This window comes from Triturus cristatus, chromosome 10 (assembly GCF_964204655.1).
Source record: "Triturus cristatus chromosome 10, aTriCri1.1, whole genome shotgun sequence".
Taxonomy (NCBI): Eukaryota; Metazoa; Chordata; class Amphibia; order Caudata; family Salamandridae; genus Triturus; species Triturus cristatus.
Genome location: NC_140593.1, coordinates 121,104,254 through 121,125,010, shown reverse-complemented (window position 1 = coordinate 121,125,010; position 20,757 = coordinate 121,104,254). Strand labels below are relative to the sequence as shown.

Below are 20,757 nucleotides of genomic sequence, written 5' to 3'. Positions count from 1 at the left end.
ATAAAAATCCACTCCAAAAAAGTTGATAAAGCGTATTGATGGTGACAGAGGTAACATGTTTTGTTAAGAGTATTATGATTCCAACCTCTGTTTTCCTTAAGAGAATCAATCCCCTGTTTGTGTCTACTTTAGGAGAAGGCTGTGCGCAAGTGACACAGACAATTTTCCTGCTCAAAGCTACTCATTAGTTATGGATTTGTTTATGTGATCCTTCAGGATTATAAATCACTACTAAATATAAGAACCTGGACTAAGAAGAGAAGCAATCTGATTTTAGTTTCACAATTGCATGCTTGATTTTTTTGGTAATGGTGCAAACATAGTAACCTTCTTCAATCATAGTACAGTATCTTAGGTAGACAGCTGGGGACATACAACATCAGGGGAGAGGTTAAATATTAAGAGGTCTGCTCAATTAGCGGGAATGCCATGACAACAAAGGATCTACTCCATCAGTGGGGATGCCATGACCTGCATATTCCCCAGACACGTCTCACGTACCACGCGGCAGGCTACTACTGTCGGATACTTCTTGCGCTGTGCTCTGGCGCACGCGCGGGACTTACCGCCGCTGCTACCCGAGAGGGCGCGCACACTGACGACCCCCCCCCCTCTTCTCCTCCCCCCCCCCCCCTCACGACCAGCCACTCGACGCGCTCCCCGGACGGCCGGCTACGCCCTGCTGGACAGCCCCTATCTCCTCACACATTGCTGCACGCGGATCTCCACTTCCCCCCCCCCCCCCCTCACCCTTCTTCTTCTGGCCCCTACCCGAGTTCTCGACCCTGACCTTGATCCCTAAAGTTTACGTTGCACACCCGGGACACAATTCGGCGACTGACTACGCTCCCTAGCAGAGCATGTGTTCCATCATAGCAACGGTCGCCACGCGCACCCTTGCGAACTACGCTGCAACTTCCTTGACGCGCTCCACCCCACGCTACACGCGGGCCACCGGGACTACGATGCCCACAAATCAGGGCGCTTGACGGACAACCCAGCACCCAGCACACATCCTTCTGTGAGCCCAGGAGCTAGCTGACAATGCTGCGCAGCGGGCGGACACGAAGCGCCCCCCTCACACGCGGACAATGCGCTTTTAGCTGAGAAATAACGCGACACATATCAGAAAAGCACCACCGATTCGCTTACACGCAATGTACACACCTGAATCCTCTATCTAGGTACAACTGAGCTCCGCCGCCGGACCTCCGGGTTGTCGGCTAAATGGCTGTGTTTAAACATTTGACGGTATGTACTCGAACATTGCTGACCTGATGCTATGTCGCAGAATTGTACATTGCCAATTGATGCAACTATGGTTAATAAAAGTTCTCAAAAAAAAAAAAAAAAATCAGTGGGGATGCCATGAAAAGGGGAGATCTGCTCCATCAAAGGGAATGCCATGAAAAGGGGAGATCTGCTCCATCAATGGGAATGCCATGACAAAAGGAGATCTGCCCCATCAGCGGGAATGCTATGACAACAGGAGATCGGCTCCATCAGCGGGAATGCCATGACAATGTGAGATCAGCTCCATCAGCGGGGATGCCATGACAACATGAGATCTGCTCAATCTGCGGGAATGACATGACAACATGAGATCTGCTCCATCAGCGGGAATGCCATGAAAAGGGGAGATCTGCTCCATCAATGGGAATGCCATGACAACAGGAGATATGCTCCATCAATGGGAATGTCATGACAACAGGAGATCTGCCCCATCAGCGGGAATGCTATGACAACAGGAGATCGGCTCCATCAGCGGGAATGCCATGACAATGTGAGATCAGCTCCATCAGCGGGGATGCCATGACAACATGAGATCTGCTCAATCTGCGGGAATGCCATGACAACATGAGATCTGCTCCATCAGCGGGAATGCCATGACAACATGAGATCTGCTCCATCAGCGGGAATGCCATGAAAAGGGGAGATCTGCTCCATCAACGGGAATGCCATGACAACAGGAGATATGCTCCATCAATGGGAATGTCATGACAACAGGAGATCTGCCCCATCAGCGGGAATGTCATGACAAAAGGAGATCTGCCCCATCAGCGGGAATGCTATGACAACAGGAGATCTGCCTCATCAGCGGGAATGCCATGACAACAGGAGATCGGCTCCATCAGCGGGAATGCCATGACAATGTGAGATCAGCTCCATCAGCAGGAATGCCATGACAACATGAGATTGGCTCCATCAGCAACATGAGCAAACACAAGTAGATGATGGACGGAGTGCTGAAACTTTTTTAACACTCACCCCCAGTCACAGATCTGGGTTGAATCCATCATCGTTCTTTAGCTCACTTCGCCACCTCAGTTCAGACCCAGCTATATGCAAATCAGTCTTGACCCTGTGCCTCATGGGAACAGTCCAGCCCGAACTGCCAAGCCAGGTCTTCCCTGAACTGGATCCAAGCATCCTTTTTTTGCATATGACATGAGATCTGCTCCATCAGCGGGAATGCCATGACAACATGAGATCTGCTCCATCAGCGGGAATGCCATAACGATATGACAGTACAGCGAGCATTGATGTGCAGTAGATAAGTGACAGAAGGTCCTGGCTTCACACATTGACTGTAGGAATGGATGAGTAAATAAAGGTGGACAGTCCCTAAATGTTTAAGGACATCAGTGCATCTTCACGTCTGGAACACGTGTCTCTAAAAACATGTTCAGGAGACTTGATCTCTTGTACTTTGGCTTACTGTGGATGCTAGTTGCAGAAGGAAATTAGGTCCATTGAATAGGTTGCAGAATGCCGCTCGATTCAAGTTCTAATCCAAGCTGGCCCATGTGTGTGATCCTGGTTAAATCACTTTAGCTGGGTTCTCTAACCAGTTCTATTTGAGAGTACTTAGAATCACACCAGCATTAAGTGAAGAAAAAAATGTGCATTACATAAGTTTTGAAAAATCACTCACCCCTCCTGCTATGAGTCCAGATAAGCCGTAGCTTTTTGTAATCGCGACTATCGATGCAATGAACAGCAGCAGTGTACCAATTATATAATGTATAAGTTCCTGTTGGAAAAAACAAAGAAAGTATGAACTTTACTTAATGTCACCAAACCAATGTTCACTAAATGACAGGAAGACAGACAAACTCCCGTTGTACAAGTTAGGAGGACTTCTCTGTTCAACTTGTTATATAGAAGTAGCTTACTCGACTATCCGCCTCTCAATAAAGCCCTGTACAGAATTCCGGAAAAGGTGTGGACACCGTTACATCTCCACTGGTGATGGTGGTAACTTTTTTTTTGTCTTAAATAATTATTAAAGAGTTTGCCATACTTGGTCAATAATGCCTATAGGTTAGCAATAGTGGTGAAGGCGGAGCGCAAATTGGCAGATGCCGGATGGTTTACTGGTTATCCACTGGTTTACCATTTGCTGAGGAGAGTTTGGTTGGTCAGACCTTGAAAGAGTACATATTCTGTGCTTTAGGATGTGAATGGGTTTTGCCATTATGTTTCACAATGGTCATGCAATAGGAAAGCTATGTTTGGGGAAGCTCTGCCAGAGATTGCTTTGATTTGTCTCCTGAAAAAGAGCATCAGACATGAAATTGACGTGTGTATGAGTTGGTCGGGGCCAGAGCTTTGGATATGTATAGCTTGATTTATATAAATGCACTTTTCAAACAGCGATTACAAAGATCTTGTACAGTCTTTTTTATACCTCTCTTTCGCTGATTGCAGGAAACTATGTGTGGTGCATTGTGCAAGAGAGCAGAAGAAAGAAGTTATAGCTCGCCAGAGTGCAACGATTGGGTTTATTTCGACATCCCTCATGGCCAGGCATTTTCTGCTGCGGTAGCACTGTGGGTGTGTGCAGATAGAGAAGAGGCGGGTGGGTGTGGCTCTGAAACTCATTGGTCAAGACGCGTTATGCTTTCAACAACAGATATTACAGCAGGAAGTCTGAAAGAGATCTTACAAGTTGCTGAAAAGAGAAAGCAGAGACATTTTTTGGGCTCCAGGCCTCGAGTAAAGGGACTCATCGTAAAATTATGTTTTGAGGTATATGTCTTACTACTATAGGGAACAGCAATAAAGAAGTTGTGCATTATTGTGCCTTCGTGTCTTTATTAAAGTCATAATATTCTTCACACTCCCTTCGAAAAATGAGGATTTTGCTTGCATTTGTTCCGGTAACTAGTGCAGGAGTCCGCAACTATTTCTGTAATAAGAGCTACTTATGTTCAGCGAAAACCATCCGGAGCTATTGTTAGTGTTGTAATAGTGACCACATCAGACAGGATAACAGTAGGGGCCACCCCAGGCTAGATTACCAACCATGGCCACCTCAGTGCAGCAGGCAGTGCTGTCAGCAGTAATGCAAACAGGACAATCACTCTGAAATGCCTCAGCATGAGTGATGTATGACAGCCATAGCTGCAGTGCTCCTGGCACCAAGGCAATAATATTAGTACATCATCTCCTCAACACTGCATGAGTTATTACTGAAATATCAGCTTTAAATGTATTTTGGAAAGTCATTTTTCTCAAAATATCAGTTCTTGAGTTTTGAAACTACATACATTTTCAACTCAAATACACGTTTTTCCATTTTGGTTGTACGTATATGAATTCAAACAAGGAAAAACTTGTAATTTATTAGGCTGGGCTGCACGCAGGAGAGCTGCTTCAGGTAGCCGGAGACCTACTAGCGGCTCACAAGCTACTCGTTGGGGAAGCGTGAAATACTCTCAGCCCTCTCCTAGGTGAATTTGCTCCTAGAGACCCAGTTTATGACGTTTATGAATAGGAAAGTTTGTCTGCAGCGGGTGGACGGGCATGTGATTCTAGTTTAACATAAGTCCACCAGGTCGGGATAACCTCGGACTACGTAGATGACATTTGCATGCACATATAACATATGTACGTATCTCTTGAAAATGTGGCATGGGCCCGGTCCTTCTGGACGTGGTTTAGACATCCCCGGCTTACAACATGGGGTCAAACCCTCTCAAGCGGTGTAGGCTGACCATGGCATCAGCAATGTCACTACCATAATGCGGAGCGGTGAAAGAGACTTTGAGTGCTAAGCTGTATGTTCTTGGCCAAGCATCCAAGGTCTACCAAACTACTCGCCTGATCCTCACGGGACACAGGAGAGTTAATCCTCACCAGCACACACAATCCTTTCTTTGCCTGCCAGTTTGCTGCCCAAGTGAAGATGAATGTGGCCCTGGGAAAATTCTGGGGCGAATTGATTAGACCCTTTAACATCCAAAAGGCAGGGTGCACGCGCCCCAGTCCTAGGTGGAATAATAGGAGCATCAGTTCAGAATGTGTGAGGGTAACCAGGGCAGCACCTGAAGGTCCAGGCTTCCTGGAATCTAGGTTACCAGCGAGTGGACGTCCATAGTTTTATTCTCTGAGACCTATTTGGATTTAGTGTCTACCTGTGACCCCCTCTGTATCTGAGACCAAGGAAGATCCAAGTCCAGTCTACTGTGTGCGAGTGTTTGTTCTCGAGAGATTGTAGTAGGATCCTGGACCGAAGTAAGGCAAGTGAGGCACAAAAGGCTGCAATTGGTCCTATCAATAATCATTTTATCTGTGATCATGCAATGTATTATGTCCTGCTATTAATTATGTTTTCCTTTTGGCAAAGTATGGATTTGGTTAGGTGATCAATACACCAATGCTCTTGATTATTGATTCTGCCCTTCATTAGTGCAGTTTTTACAGGCGAGGGGTGCCTGGTCCTCAGGATACTCACCGCGAGCGGCCAGGACAGGCAGGTCATCAGTCTGTACACTCGGAAGACGTACACCACGAAGAAGATGAAAATCACAATCAGGTCGTAGAGCGAGACAACCACAAAGTAGCTGTATGCGGTGTAATCCGTCCAGTAGGAGCACTGAATACAAAGAAAACCGATCAGCAGGCACACCTGGGAGGGAAAGAAAAGATGGCGGCGTCATATGTGCACAGGCGGAGGCGGAGCAATGCAAGCGAGTGAAAAGAGGGCCCCGTCAGTTTCTGTAGGCATCTCACGCCCTCTCTTTACTTCAATGCCAGTCGGTGTCTTCCTCATCTCCCCCTCCACTGGCTCTCCGCATACTCTCCTCCCAATCAGCCCCCCCGTTTCCTTGTCCCATCTTTCCCTCTTGCCTTGCCCTCTTCTCCGCGACGCAACCCCACTGTGGCCCAGCTCCAGCTTTACTTTTCCCCCGGTGGACCAACCCCTCCTCTCCTCGTCTTTACTTTCACTTCTCACCCCATGTGACACAATCCCCACTCTCCCAATCTTTATTTCCACCCCTGCCCCCCTAATCCACACCTTATGGTTCCCCTATCTTTACTTTTATTCTTCCCATTACCTGCTTAAGTTTTATTAAATACTTAACTATTGCAATGGGATCTACACTATACAAAATTACATTTACTAATGCAAATTTAAAACAGAGCTAAAAGTTTAAACATTTTACAGCGCATTAATTCATTAACTGGGCAATTTACCATCTCCATTGCAGTTTCAATACCATTATTTTGTTAAGGCGTTTTAGAAATCTGTTGATTATATGTTCAAAGCAGGACAGGCAAATATGACCTGCTCAATGGTCTGTACATCACTATAACATAAAGTGCATATTCTCTCCTCCCAGATTACATTCTGCCATGCATCCGTCACAGTTTTTAACGGAAACAATTAATTCTACAGAGCATTGGACATCATCTTACTTTGTGTTTCCAATTCCAGTTCAGATGCATCTGAGGAACTGCTGCCCGACATGATTGAATTAGGTTTTTAAATCAGTGTTTTCCTCTAAACACCTCTATCTTCTTCCGTGGAGCAATTTTTCATAATATGTTTTAAATCATTTTTACGATGAACATAACTGATATCCTGAATTTCTGATTTAGATAAAGAAAAGTGCTGGAGTCCAGTCCCCCTGGTGGATGCAAAACCTTCAGAAGCCAGAACACTCCACCTGCTCTGTAGCTTTCCCAGGAGTGCCCTAGCATTCTCTGCACGCCCGTCCAATTGGCCCCCTAGACTGATTCAGAGGTGTTTGTGCATCTACGTTCACCTCAAGTGTTAAACACAGACATTAAAAGAGCAAAATCGTAAATACAGGATCAGCATTGGTGAAATGTAAGTGCTATGAACGTGATCTGTAAATGCGGAAACTCCCCGTGTGGGGCAATGTCTACATGCGCAGACATGGGATGTGCTGTAGGTTTCTGGGTGTTCCTGTGAGATCCTGCCTGCAAAATTGGGGCAACATCAGCAAACGCGCAACCATTTGTAGGGCGTTTCATACCTAGAATTCCCTCATATATATGCACATCTGTCAAGAGCACAGCGGAGCACGTTTTTCAGTTGGGAACATGGGACAAACCCAGTCTACGGTAACGAAGCAGGGGCGTAACACAGGCCCCCGCAGCCCCCGCGGTGCGGGGGGGCCCCCAAGCTCCAGGGGGCCCCTTCGGGAGAACAGACACCACAACGCCACACGTGGTGTTTGTGATTATATTTTGTGGTTCTCAATTTCCTATTAATTGAGAAAATCATCCCGCTGTAGATCTGCACTGAAAAAATCGGGAAACTGGGCTGTGCCTCGTGTTGGTTATAATCTCCGTCACTGGCGCCATCCGGCACCATCAGTTTGTGCTGCTATCATTGTAGCCAATAAATGATGAAGGCAAATTCAACTTTCGCTTTCTGCCGCAGATTGAGAGCGCATGCGAGGCTCAGGTTCACGTGACAGGTAATTAGCATACGTGACTGGGCCCCCTGATTTGCTATCCTCCCTGCTTCAATGCTGCTTGGCCCGCCAGAAAATAAAATTTTAGTGGTCCCCTAATCACTGAACACCACCGCCAACCAGAGTGAGAGTGTGACTGACTATCCGTGTGCCCTGAGACAACTTTAAACTGCACCCGACTGTGGAATGGGAGCACTAGGGTGAGTCATGCATTTCTGTTTAGTATTGAAATCCTTCGGAGAGAAAATCACGGCCATTAGTTGTATTTTCAAGTCTGCAAAGGCCTGGATCCTGAACATGACTTATACCAACTGGAAACAAAATTATATTTATTCATTTGTAACTGCAATTTCTGTGTTTGAGTATTAGTTCCTGTAACACATTTAAACGTGCTTTCTATTTATATTTTTTCCGTGATGTATACAGATAAACTGTAAAAATATATATGTACCAGCTGTGATTTTGCTTTTCTTGTACTGGCTGGAACATCAGAATATCCACCCTGTGTTTGTTTGATCTCTACAGCAGGTACTTGACTGTATTATTAGGACGCAATGTATTGCAATGACATGGGTAGGGGCGAAGTGAAATGTTTTATGATGATTGCTTTTTACTTTTATAGTTTCTTGGTATACAAAGCTTTGTATCAGAATTTTAACCTTCCATTTCAGGGGTTTTGCTGCAGTTGAAAGATATTTTAGGGCTTCTTGTTGATCAAAAAAGTGTAATTTCTAATATTTCTCTCTTACCAACCACTTTATTGCTTGGTTTTGCTCGCAGGAAAATGTTACACTAAGTGACACACATTTGGCATTCGAGTGTCACTCATGCACTGAAACCATGGAAATGTCACACAGTCTGAAAACTTGGGAGCAATGTGTATGAAGCTTTCTCACACCCCTCTGCTTCCCTCATAACCCCTGAAACTGGGGCCTTGCTGCAGCAAAAGCAGTCTCTAGGCAGCACCCCCATGTATGGAGCCTTTTCCCACCTCCTCCTTTCCTCAGACCCCTGAACCTGGGCAGGGTGGGACTGGGAACAGAAACCGGCCCTGACAAACTGCTCAGCCACCCCCCTCTAGGGTGAGGGGGAGTGCAGCCGAGCAGTTTGCGAGGGCTGGTTTCGGTTGATTTTGTTACAGGGGGCCGATAATGCCGACCCCCGATAACAAAAATGGCCCCCAGGGGCCCAAAAACAGCCCCCACCCTAGCGGCCTACCGGGGAAACGCCCGGCGCCCACTATGGCCAGTCCGGCCATGAACCTGGGGACTGACTGCAGCGACACACAATGTCCAGGGAGCAAACCCATGTATGTAGCCTTCTCACACCTCTTCCTTCCCTCAAAACCCCTGAATCTGGAGGCTGGCTGCAGCGATGAACACCCTCTGCGCAGCAACCCTATGTAAGGGCACTAGGTTAGTGTCCTTCTATTTCTGGTGCTATTTAGCAGTTTTAAGCTCTTCTTAGCGTTTCTGATTGCTTCAATGGGTGTAATTTCTGAGATTTATATGTTTCTCTCGTCTTCCTTGTTGGATTTTGCTCACGACAAAGTGTCACTCATAGTCGCTGAATGTCACTCATAATTACACTGAAGTTATGAAAATGTCACACATAAGCAATCCGAAACCTTGGCAGCTATGATTTAAACCTTAGTCACCAGAGTCGTAGTTATAGATAGTGCAGCAGGTGCACTAGTGCCGGAGTACAAGAGTGTAACGGGGCAGTTGCACCCCAGTACTGTTTGTCTTTTATTACCCAATAGGGGTTTGAAGGCATACATACCTTGCTGGCATTGTGGCCTGTTGTGCCCTGGGCGTGCCACAGTTTGTAGCTATTGAGCTTGCGCAGGCGACGTAGTGGCGACGTGTTTGCTTGACCCAAACTGGCGCATGGCCTGTGTGCATCCCCCACCTGCTTCCACACACAAACTGCCACAACAACAAAACAGGCAGGTACATTAGAAACCAGCACCCCCTTCAACGCATTAGCAACCCACTGAGGTGAAGGAGGTGGAGGCAACCTCAAGCAAAGAGGGCGGTGAGCTGAGAGTGGGGTGGAGGTGAGCAAATGAAGAAGGGGTGCTGAGATGAAACTTCATTGTGGTTTGCAATAAGGGAATACAGCATGTCTGGGGCATGATGCTTAACCAGCCTCATAATAAACAAGAAGCCATGTGCCCGCGGGTTCGCACGCGTTGCTTTGTGAACAAATATGCTTTTGTGCAAAATGTGTAACAAACGGATTCTGAAATGTGCTGCTGACTTTTACCTCTTCTCTGCCCAGGCTAATGAATATTGAGCCAGGCCAGCTTTCAGTGAGCATGTTACTAAATGCTGAAAAACAAGCCAGCATGAGATATGGTTCGAAAGAACAAATACTTTTTAAAGCAGCAGTGTTCTGCTTCCACATTCAACAAAATGTTGGGTTTTGGCTTACTATGTATTTTCTGGCCAAGGTAGCATTCCAGGGTTTCAAGATAATTAAAATCATACTATAGACATAGATGGATGTACATATATATATATGCAGTGCTTTAAATGGAAAAAATGAGTGCAGGTACTCACCATATTAAGATGTGATTAGGGGGTGGGGCTTGGACGGAGGGGGGCTATAGGGCGGGGCTACGGGGATGGCTAAGGGACCTGGCCAGGGGCACACATTTGATTTGATTGAGATTTAATTGGTGTGCAAAACTAGTAACCCACATGCCTATGTACATAAAATACAAATCGGGGATCATCATGTTGTGTTTTGCAGCAAGCACATGACCCCTCTGTGCTAACTTATGATGAGTCAAAACTGTTATCAGATAAAGCACAGATCTTTTTGGCAAGTACTTTTGTTGGCGTTTGAAAAACGGAACATGTGCAGGTAACCTAATTATTGGAATTGGGGCAGAGCGTAAAATGTCCCAATGGCGCCAACACCACACCTGGCCTCCCAGTGAGGTCTCTGAGCCTTTGCACACTCCCACACCCACCATTGCCTGAATGCGATGGCCTGGCAGAGAGGTCACCTGAAACAAATTGCTTCAGCACCGGGCTAGCCCCTTAGGGCTGACGTGGTAACGGCCCAAAAGGTAGAGCAAAACCTGGCCTTTCAGGAAGGCCTCTGAATAGTATAAGAAATTTAGATCCGCACTCAAATGCAAAACACAAGTCCATCCAATTTGTGTGTTTTTAAATTGTTCTTTATTTTCATATTCTTTCTTCTAGTAGCGTTCCTAGTAGCCGGCTACTACTAGGAAGGCTACTAGAAGAAAGAATATGAAAATAAAGAACAATTTAAAAACACACAAATTGGATGGACTTGTGTTTTGCATTTGAGTGCGGATCTAAATTTCTTATATTGCTTTGAGTGAAAGTTTTCTTCCACTTTTTGGGAAGCGAAGGGGTCTTGCTTCTCTGATCCTTGCACCATATATTTACTGATATTCCCGAGACAGGGATAAGTGCTGTATCTATATCCTAGACCTCTTTTGTAAATCTTAGGCCTCTGAATAGTACCTGTACTCCCCGCCTACCACAGGATGCCTCCGTGCAAGGAGTGCTTGGCAGAGGACACTGCTTTTGTGTTCAGCTGTTCCACCTACCGAGCCCCTTGTCCCGCAGGGGCCGTGTTGTGGATGGCCTAATGACAACCTGCCCCGCCCCGACCACATCTATTAAGGCACAGTGTGACGGAATGGCAGAACGGAATGTGGAATAGCACTACTTGTGGGGTCTGGGCTAAGGTGAAGACGGTCCAAAACTACAGCCACAAACCTGGCCTCTCGCTCGTCTCGGCTCCCCGCCTCTAAGCACAATCTTTTGTGCTGCGTCCCGCCTAGACATTCCATAGTGTCAGGGCCGGCTCTAGGGCGATGTGATTGGTGCGACTGCACCGGACGTTGACTTTGGGTGGGGGCGTCATTTAAAAAAAAATGTATACTATAATTTTAAAAGCACCTGTTGCCGTGTTCCTGGCCTCCAGCAATTTTCAGACATCAATTAAAACGTCAATATAACTCCGGTGATTTATCATCTTCCTGGAAAGAGACTGGAGGTTTGTCTAGTGGAAGTTTTGACTCATCCTGAGGTACTGCAGAGGGACAAGGTGCCTGCTGCTAAGAACGTGTACCATGCAGATAACGAAGTGCATATAATGTAAATAGGTCAGTGGGTTATGGCTTCTGTAAGAGAGCTCCTTTTGTTACTTGTCGTTTCTAAGGCAAAATCCTAATATATAACATTGAGCTATTAACTGTCATCCTAGAGCTGCATGCAAACTGCAAGGGATATGTTAGAGCTATTGATTTTTTGCCCAGTCTTTCATCATCCTAATCTTGCCAAAAGGGTTCATTTGGGTAGAAAACAATTCTTTGTATGAAAGAGAACCTCTAACAATGGTGTTATGTTTTAAATTCTGAATTTGTGCTTTTCCAGAATAAGGACTCAAACTATACTGCCTACCAGTATCGATGACATGTCACTCCTACACTACACCTTGTAGTCCTATCTGATGTAACATTTTATATACACTGATTTACACACATGTGATTGTCTCTGTGCAATGTGTGTGTGGTGTAAAGTGCTCTGACACCGTACACTGGTATGAGTGGTGCTATAAATCTAAATGGCACTGTTAAAGGGTGCTAGTGAGGGAATCCGTGGCAGAGGTGATTATTGGGGGGGGGGGGCAACAGACATTGTCGCACAGGGCGCCACCAACGCTAAAGCCGGCCCTGCATAGTGGCCTAGTCAGGTGGCCATAGAGGGGGCTGGGTGGCCGGTAGGATATTGTGGTTGGTTGTCCTCCATGAAACCAGCCCACAAGTGATACTAAGGCAGGGCCCATGCGCTTTGCCAATCCATCCCAGGCTGCTGCCCACATTACTAACCTTGATTCCCATCGGCTGTGCTCCAATTTCACTATCAGCACCTTCCTCCTCAAGTTTCAAGTTTAAGCTTATTTGATTTAGTTCTCTGCTGAGAACAACACCTTCCTCCTCAATCTGACTTCAAACAAGTGCATCCATACTCTGCTATGCCAGCAGGAATCCTTTCTTAGATTTCCCACAGTGACAATATGCCTATTAGCAGGGCCTGCTCGCACCCCTACAGTGCTATTGACGCCACAGAGCCTGAGTGTCAAATATCACAGTGTGACGCGGGTCCCTCCCAAACTTCCTGCCAGCTCTAAATAAATGCATACGGGCCGCCCCGCAGTTAGCACACTGAGGGCAGATTAGCACTCGATTATCAGAGTGCTTCACGAAAACGGACTGACTAGTCAGGTCTGTCGCGCTTCTTTTTGTACATCCCAAATTGCACTGAGCTTGGCATGCTACCCCATGAGTAACGGTACTCTCTTCGGACACGGAGAGGTTCCGGTACTCAAGACCAGAAAATGTAGAAGTGCCGGTACTTAGTAATGGCAAGTTCCGGCCCATTTAAAGCTCTGTATGCATGTATAAGTATATTAACGACATTATATTGGGACGTGCTATATAGAGTATTGGGGTTTCAGATTCCGCACCTCAAAGGATTAGTTGTAGATTCCTCTTTTCCCCAAGTTATTCAAACAAAATAACCTCTTTATACTCTACAAACTTGGAATAATTAAGCTGAGTTTCTACACAAGGCTCCGTCTTCCTCGAATGATTAATCAAATGATTAAGCGTAGGCCCTGGCCGAACTTTGCGTGCAGATACATATCTTCTATATTAAGGCACATCTGGGTTCCAAATGCAGCATTCTACTTGGAGTAAACAGAACCGCTATCACCCCAAGAGGAGAAGAGGGAGGCAATTAATTGGAGTCGGTGCTTTAAATGGAAAATGAGAAGTGCTGGTACTCACTAATTAGACTGAGTGGGCTGTTAGGGGCGTGGCTATGAGCCAGGAATTTAACAATAGCCACATAATTAAGCTTTAATGCAAATGTTCTGATTGTCATGTAAAGCACTTGAACGCCCATGGGCCAAATTCACACAATATCAAACTGCCTCCTTACATAGGAGACATGGCAAGCATCAGCTCCAATGTCATAGGTGCAGAGCCTAATTTTTGGCAGTTTGATATTGCGCAAATTTGGGCCATGGACATTTAAGTGCTTTACATGCCAGTTGGAACATTTGCATTAAAGGTTACTTTTTTTTAAGGCACCACTGGTTAAGGGAGTTGTCCAGAATCACAGGATGATGAGCCGACGTCGGGATTCAAACCTGGTTCTCCAGTTCCACTGTTGTCAGTTCTGGCCACATCCTCATTCTCGTTGCGATGCCAATTAGAACGTAACACTGCAGGAGAACCCAAGCGCAGGAATACACTACCCGTTGCCTGCCAGAGCGGCACATAAACATGCTCCATCTGAAAGTGTTATTTTCAGTAGTTTTTGCATTGGACATACCCGTACTTCAGGGCATGAGCCCTGCTGCTTCTGGGAATACCATTACATTCCTTGCCCAAAAACAAGTTCCAGTACTCAGGCGGAGAAAACTGAGAAGTGCCGGTACTCCGTACCGGTGAGTACCGGCCCATTTAAAGCACTGGACCCTAATGCTGATTTTTTTCGCATAGGTGAGCACATATCATGCGGGTGCACCATGACACAGGTCTGTCTCACAGTATGCGGTCTTGTTGGACCAGGAGAGGCACCCAAAGTGCTATCCTTATAGTGGTGGAAGGCTACAGCCTTCGCCGGGTGTTAAGCAGCACAAGGGCGGTGGTGGCAGTATACTGTGTAGTGATCAGTAGTAGTGAAGGAGGTCCTTTTTGCCCTGTCATTGGAGTGAGGCCTACAGGCTCATTCACGTTTTTAAAAGTTCAGCTGCTGTGTGCTTGACTCACCCTTTTCCTACTTCAGGTAGATGTGCAGTACTGCGCAGGAGCAGTGACTGCGCCTGGGAAGGGTACAGTACAGGGATTTTTATATGCTGCTGCCTGCTGTACTTATTATTGTTTTAACAGTGACTTTGAAATATCAGCACCTTCATGCACAAACCAAAGGCGCATTGGTTGACTAAACTGGTTTGATTGTTGTATGCTGCTGCCTGCTGTACTTGCTATTGTTTAAAAAGTTATTGTGAAATATTTGCGCCTTCATTCACAAACCAAAGGGCCATAGTCTGATTAAACTGGTTAGATTTGATTTTTGTATGCTGTTGTGCATGTTACTGCTTGACCAGCCACTTGTTTTTATCATGCACTTTGAAAGTGTTTTCACCTTGATGCAAGAAGAAAGGGGGATTGCTTTACAAAACACGCTTGAGTTTTGTATATTGATGGATTGCTGATTCTTTTATTATGCACTTTGAAAGTATTTGCACTTTTCCTTTGCTTCACCAGCTACAGTTAGTGTAGATTCTGTCATTAGATACTTGCTAATATGGTTTGTTTTTATCCTACATGATTCGGTATTGATGGTGGTGTTTGCACTTGTCTATAGTATGTGCACCTGAAATCGTGTAATTAGCTTTGTTTACAATACAGAAATGATAAATACAGACACACATCTGCATCAATGTTCTGAAGCATCCAAGCAGCTTTCATCCTCAGCCTTGTGTGCCTGCCTGTGTATGCCCTGCTTACTAATAAAGCCCAGATGGTAGATATTGAAATTGCATCCTCAGTTCATTTTAAATACTATAGAGTGGTTAATATCGTACAAAATCCCTGACAGACGCAAGTGTGTGGCATGCAGATAATTCACACCAGATTATTTCTCTTGGAGCTGGCAGGATACTGGGTTATATCTTGTGTACTGCTCATGTATATTGTCAGTCGAGTCTGTTAAATTGCAGATTTGAGGTTGTCTTTCAAAGTTTCAAGTTATTTTCCATCAATGTCAATTCTAATTCAGACCCTATGTAGTTGTTCCTTGTTCTTCAGCGATAGGCAGTTCCTCAAACAATTCAAGCGCTCCTTGGCATTGCTCTGATTCCTGTCTCAGTTAAATAATCTGCTCTTGACAATAATCTTACAAATGGTGTAGCTTATATGGTAAGAGTGTTTCTTACTTTCTTATTCAAATTTTGAGTACGCAAATATAGAGGCATTTCATTAAATGTTGGCGGTTTCAATTCAAAATATACCAGATTTTTCTGCGGTGGGGCAAAATGGTGGGCGGTGGGTCAGGGGGCCCCCTCCATGTACTTTGCAGGGGGGCCCCCTCAGGTTTCGTTACGCCACTGTAACGAAGGTGGGGCTTCTACGCCAGATAAAAACGTTTCCTGGTGGAAAACACACGAAAAATGTGTAATGCACATTGGCGCCACATCTACATGTGCAGGCCTGCCACCTGTAGCAATTCTGGATGAGTACATTTGATGTATGTCAGTATCCTACAGCTCGCGCAGATTCCAGGTGAGCCCCCTGGCTTCTTTGTGAAGCCCTGATAAGTTCGACATGTGCTTCAGTGGTAGAAATGATCTCGCACAGGACCACATTTCCAACATTCTACCCCCCCCCCCCGCCATTTGTTCATCAGGCTCCTCCATGTTTACTTACATCTTTGTACCCTTCTTGTGTTCTTTTCTTGAGTTCCAGCCTGTACCACCACGTCTCATCTTTATTCTAACATCTCCCTTTCTATGATCTCTTTTTCCACTCTCCTTTACTTTACCCAGCCTCTCAATTCCTCTTAACCTCCTCATCTTAAGATCTGTGTCCCTTTGTACCCCTATGTTCTCCTGGTTAGTCCTCTCTTAACCTCATCTTAACACCTATGCCTCTTTGTACCTCTATGTGCTCCTGGTTAGTCCTCTCTTAACCTCATCTTAACACCTATGCCTCTTTGTACCTCTATGTGCTCCTGGTTAGTCCTCTCTTAACCTCATCTTAACACCTATGCCTCTTTGTACCTCTATGTGCTCCTGGTTAGTCCTCGCTCTTAACCTCATCTTAACACCTATGCCTCTTTGTACCTCTATGAGCTCCTGGTTAGTCCTCTCTCAACCTCATCTTAACACCTATGCCTCTTTGTACCTCTATGAGCTCCTGGTTAGTCCTCTCTTAACCTCATCTTAACACCTATGCCTCTTTGTACCTCTATGAGCTCCTGGTTAGTCCTCTCAACCTCATCTTAACACCTTTGCCTCTTTGTACCTCTATGTGCTCCTGGTTAGTCCTCTCTTAACCTCATCTTAACACCTTTGCCTCTTTGTACCTCTATGAGCTCCTGTTTAGTCCTCTCTTAACCTCATCTTAACACCTATGCCTCTTTGTACCTCTATGAGCTCCTGGTTAGTCCTCTCTTAACCTCATCTTAACACCTATGCCTCTTTGTACCTCTATGAGCTCCTGGTTAGTCCTCTCTTAACCTCATCTTAACACCTTTGCCTCTTTGTACCTCTATGTGCTCCTGGTTAGTCCTCGCTCTTAACCTCATCTTAACACCTATGCCTCTTTGTACCTCTATGAGCTCCTGGTTAGTCCTCTCTCAACCTCATCTTAACACCTATGCCTCTTTGTACCTCTATGAGCTCCTGGTTAGTCCTCTCTTAACCTCATCTTAACACCTATGCCTCTTTGTACCTCTATGAGCTCCTGGTTAGTCCTCTCAACCTCATCTTAACACCTTTGCCTCTTTGTACCTCTATGTGCTCCTGGTTAGTCCTCTCTTAACCTCATCTTAACACCTTTGCCTCTTTGTACCTCTATGAGCTCCTGGTTAGTCCTCTCTCAACCTCATCTTAACACCTATGCCTCTTTGTACCTCTATGAGCTCCTGGTTAGTCCTCTCTTAACCTCATCTTAACACCTATGCCTCTTTGTACCTCTATGAGCTCCTGGTTAGTCCTCTCAACCTCATCTTAACACCTTTGCCTCTTTGTACCTCTATGTGCTCCTGGTTAGTCCTCGCTCTTAACCTCATCTTAACACCTATGCCTCTTTGTACCTCTGTGTGCTCCTGGTTAGTCCCCTCTTTTAACCTCATCTTAACACCTATGCCCCTTTGTACCTCTGTGTGCCCCTGGTTAGTCCCCTCTCTTAACCTCATCTTAACACCTATGCCTCTTTGTACCTCTGTGTGCCCCTGGTTAGTCCCCTCTCTTAACCTCATCTTAACACCTGTGCCTCTTTGTACCTCTGTGAGCTCCTTGTTACTGCGAGCCTTTATCCTCTCTCTCCATCTTTACATACATTCCTCTCCTCTGTCCTTCTTGACCTCCCAAGCTAACCTCCTGTTGCTTCCAGCCTGGTCTGGTGGCTTCGTGAACTAATGTGTCTACTGCAGGAGGGGCCGGTGTTCGGCCTAATGGAACTCAGCGCCAAGAAACCAACCGGGGTACGAGCGCTTTACAAATCATTGATAACATAACATAATGGTCACAGGTTCAAATCCCAGCAGGTCCACTCATCCGACTGAGGTCGATAAAATAAGTACCATTGAGTTAGGTTACAATAAACGTCTATTATTCAGCGCCAACATACCCTTGGGTGAACGTGTGCTTTACAAACACTCAAGTTATGCCATGTTGTTGTGCATTTACGCTGAAGATTTTAAAACTCTCCATGTTGGTACTAAAAAAAATTCTAAATAAATCGTTCTGTCTACTTGTCATTTCTCTGGGCAACATTCCATACCATTCTTTTTAGCTTGCATGCGACATTGTAGGTGGGAACCCAACGATACGCAAACTGGCAACAGGTGAGCAGTCAGGACAGAATTGCTAGGGCACGCCCGCTCTGCACATCAACACAAACATCTCAATGAGGTGTCCTGACTGAGACTCACTGGTGTGATGGAGACGGAGCCCCGAATAAGAGAAATGACACAGCCTATGTATGTATGGGCACGCGCTTGTGGCAATCAGTGAAACTCGATGTGATGACGATAAACTAATACGTATAACATGCTTAATTCAACGCGTTTCATCAATGTGAGTCCTCAGTTCCTCTGCAGTCCAACACTAAGATCTACCATTACAGAAGAAAGGGACAAGTATATGAGTCAGCCTCTCACTGTCCCAGAGAAGCAGTCAGTGCCCCGTGGCAAATACCCGGGTGGGGTAAACAAATATTACGTTTCTCCCTGCAAGACTTCCCGCGCGCACCCTTTCTCCATGCGTGGATGGTCTTGTGAAAGATGCGTGCATTAAAATATTCCTAAGAACACCTCCTATCATCTCTTTTTTGGCCTTGAATCCTACTTTAACGCAGACACCTCTCAGATCTTTTATTTACTTTTCTTCTGACCTTTACAATAACATTTTAATCCATCCCCAGCCACTGCATGGATGTCTTACATTTGCTTCACCTTAACCCCACATAAGAGTACATTTGTGTCATTTCCGCATTCCAGCCTCCTTGATCACCTCAGGCATCCTAAGCCTGGACTCTTTGCTTTGTTTTTGGTTCACTTCCCTCATCTTAAACAAACTGTGTCAAACCCTTCTTTAATCATCTGTCTGTCATAGGTTTTAGGCTTTGCAGGTCACTTCTAACATTTATTCGCTCTGGCACTACTCTTATTCCTTTCCTCTCAAAACACCACCTCCTATAAGTTTCAACTAGATCTTTTGTTAAGACCAACTTCCTGTTGTGTTTGTAAATCAATTTTTAATTTTTATAATTTTTGTATAAGCGGTTACGATAGTGCTGTGTAAACACAATAATGCTGCTACATATAATCTAGGAGCTGAAGTATTATTGTTTTATGTTTTTTTTCGACATGGCTCATCTGTAGCACTCAATGTACAGCCCCCCCACCGTCCTGCGCGTGCTTTTTGAGGGTGGTGGGTCACAGAGGATTAGAGTCAAAGTCGTATTCAGAAGATTGGAAGAATGTAGAACCTTCCAACGAGGGTTTAATAACAAATCCCAGGGTGAAAGAGAGGGTAGGGGAGAAGAATAAGGGTTTACAAAATGCGGGCGGGCTTCGCCTTGAGGAAATCATTTAAATAGGTTTCTTGTACTTCTATACATTTCCTAGAGCGTGCCTTCATTTGCTCAATGAGATAAGTTAATACATTGTTTTTTGTTTCGTCATTTGTTGCTTTCTGGTTTATTGATTTCCTGCCCAATGTACTTCATGATGGGCACTTGGTGGCACTGTAGGTCTCTTGATATGCTAATAAAAAAAATGCTGAAAAATAAAATACATTTGTCTTTGAAGAAAGCTGTGTGCAAACTTCAAATCACAGCCATTATTCCCAGATTTGAAAATATATTTATAAGTGCAATTTAAAGCAATTCATGATAAGAAACGATCCGGTGGAACAGCCCTCTTAATACAGTTAATGGGTCCTCATATATAAATGAAACAGCAGTCCATTGACAATAGAATAGTCAGGATTTGTTTATACAACACAAAATGAATTAATAATTCCCTATAGATCTCTCACTACGGGCTATTAATTAATAATACTAGGGATTCCCTTTCCACACCTCACCTATATAAAAGAGAAGGTCATTGATAGGTCAGGGTGGCTAGAGGTCAAAACCGAAGAGTTCTTAGCCAACAGGAATCTCATTTCCCTTAACATGTGAGAACACAATTGGAATGTAGCTACTGGGTGTGACCGAAGTCCAAAGTAGGACCATGAACATTGGTAGAGCTCACTTCAGGCCTGACCCTGCCAAGAGTGTGTGTACTGTCCTCAGCGGACTGACAAGTTGAGGTAACAATCTCTAACTTCAACAAAAACAAGCATTGGCATAGCCAATAGGTCTCACCTTTGGGACCTTATAAGAGTTTAGCCATGCAACAGTTGCATAACTAAATACTTATAAGGTCCCAAAAGCAAGACCTATTGGCTATGCCAAGCGGTGCGGCCGCGAATGTGATCGCGATTGCGATCAAACATCAAAGCAGCCCTGCGGCAGCGAAAGTGAAAGTAATCGCAGTAAAAGCGGCGCGCGCGCCCATGCACATGCACTGTAGCCCTAGGCTGGCCTGGTAGCACTTTTTGGAGCCCTCTCAATAAGTCTCGCCAGACCAGCGCATGTGCTGGGTCAGGCGAGACCTAAAAATGAACAATGCAATCTTGCTCAAATAATTTCAGATTCACTAGTGTCAGAATAAGAGATGCATTAAAAGGT

At 45.3% G+C, this 20,757-nt stretch overlaps 1 protein-coding gene across 1 annotated transcript in view; it reads right to left on the bottom strand.

The window, feature by feature from the left end:
* CMTM7 (CKLF like MARVEL transmembrane domain containing 7) overlaps positions 1-20,757 on the bottom strand; it is a 144,424-nt gene that overhangs the window by 40,855 nt on the left and 82,812 nt on the right. The window contains exons 2-3 of the mRNA XM_085630580.1: positions 5,741-5,914; positions 2,936-3,034 (exon numbers count right to left, since the gene is read on the bottom strand). Coding sequence (XP_085486706.1) covers positions 2,936-3,034; positions 5,741-5,914 — 273 coding nt within the window. The remainder of the gene's footprint in view (positions 1-2,935; positions 3,035-5,740; positions 5,915-20,757) is intronic.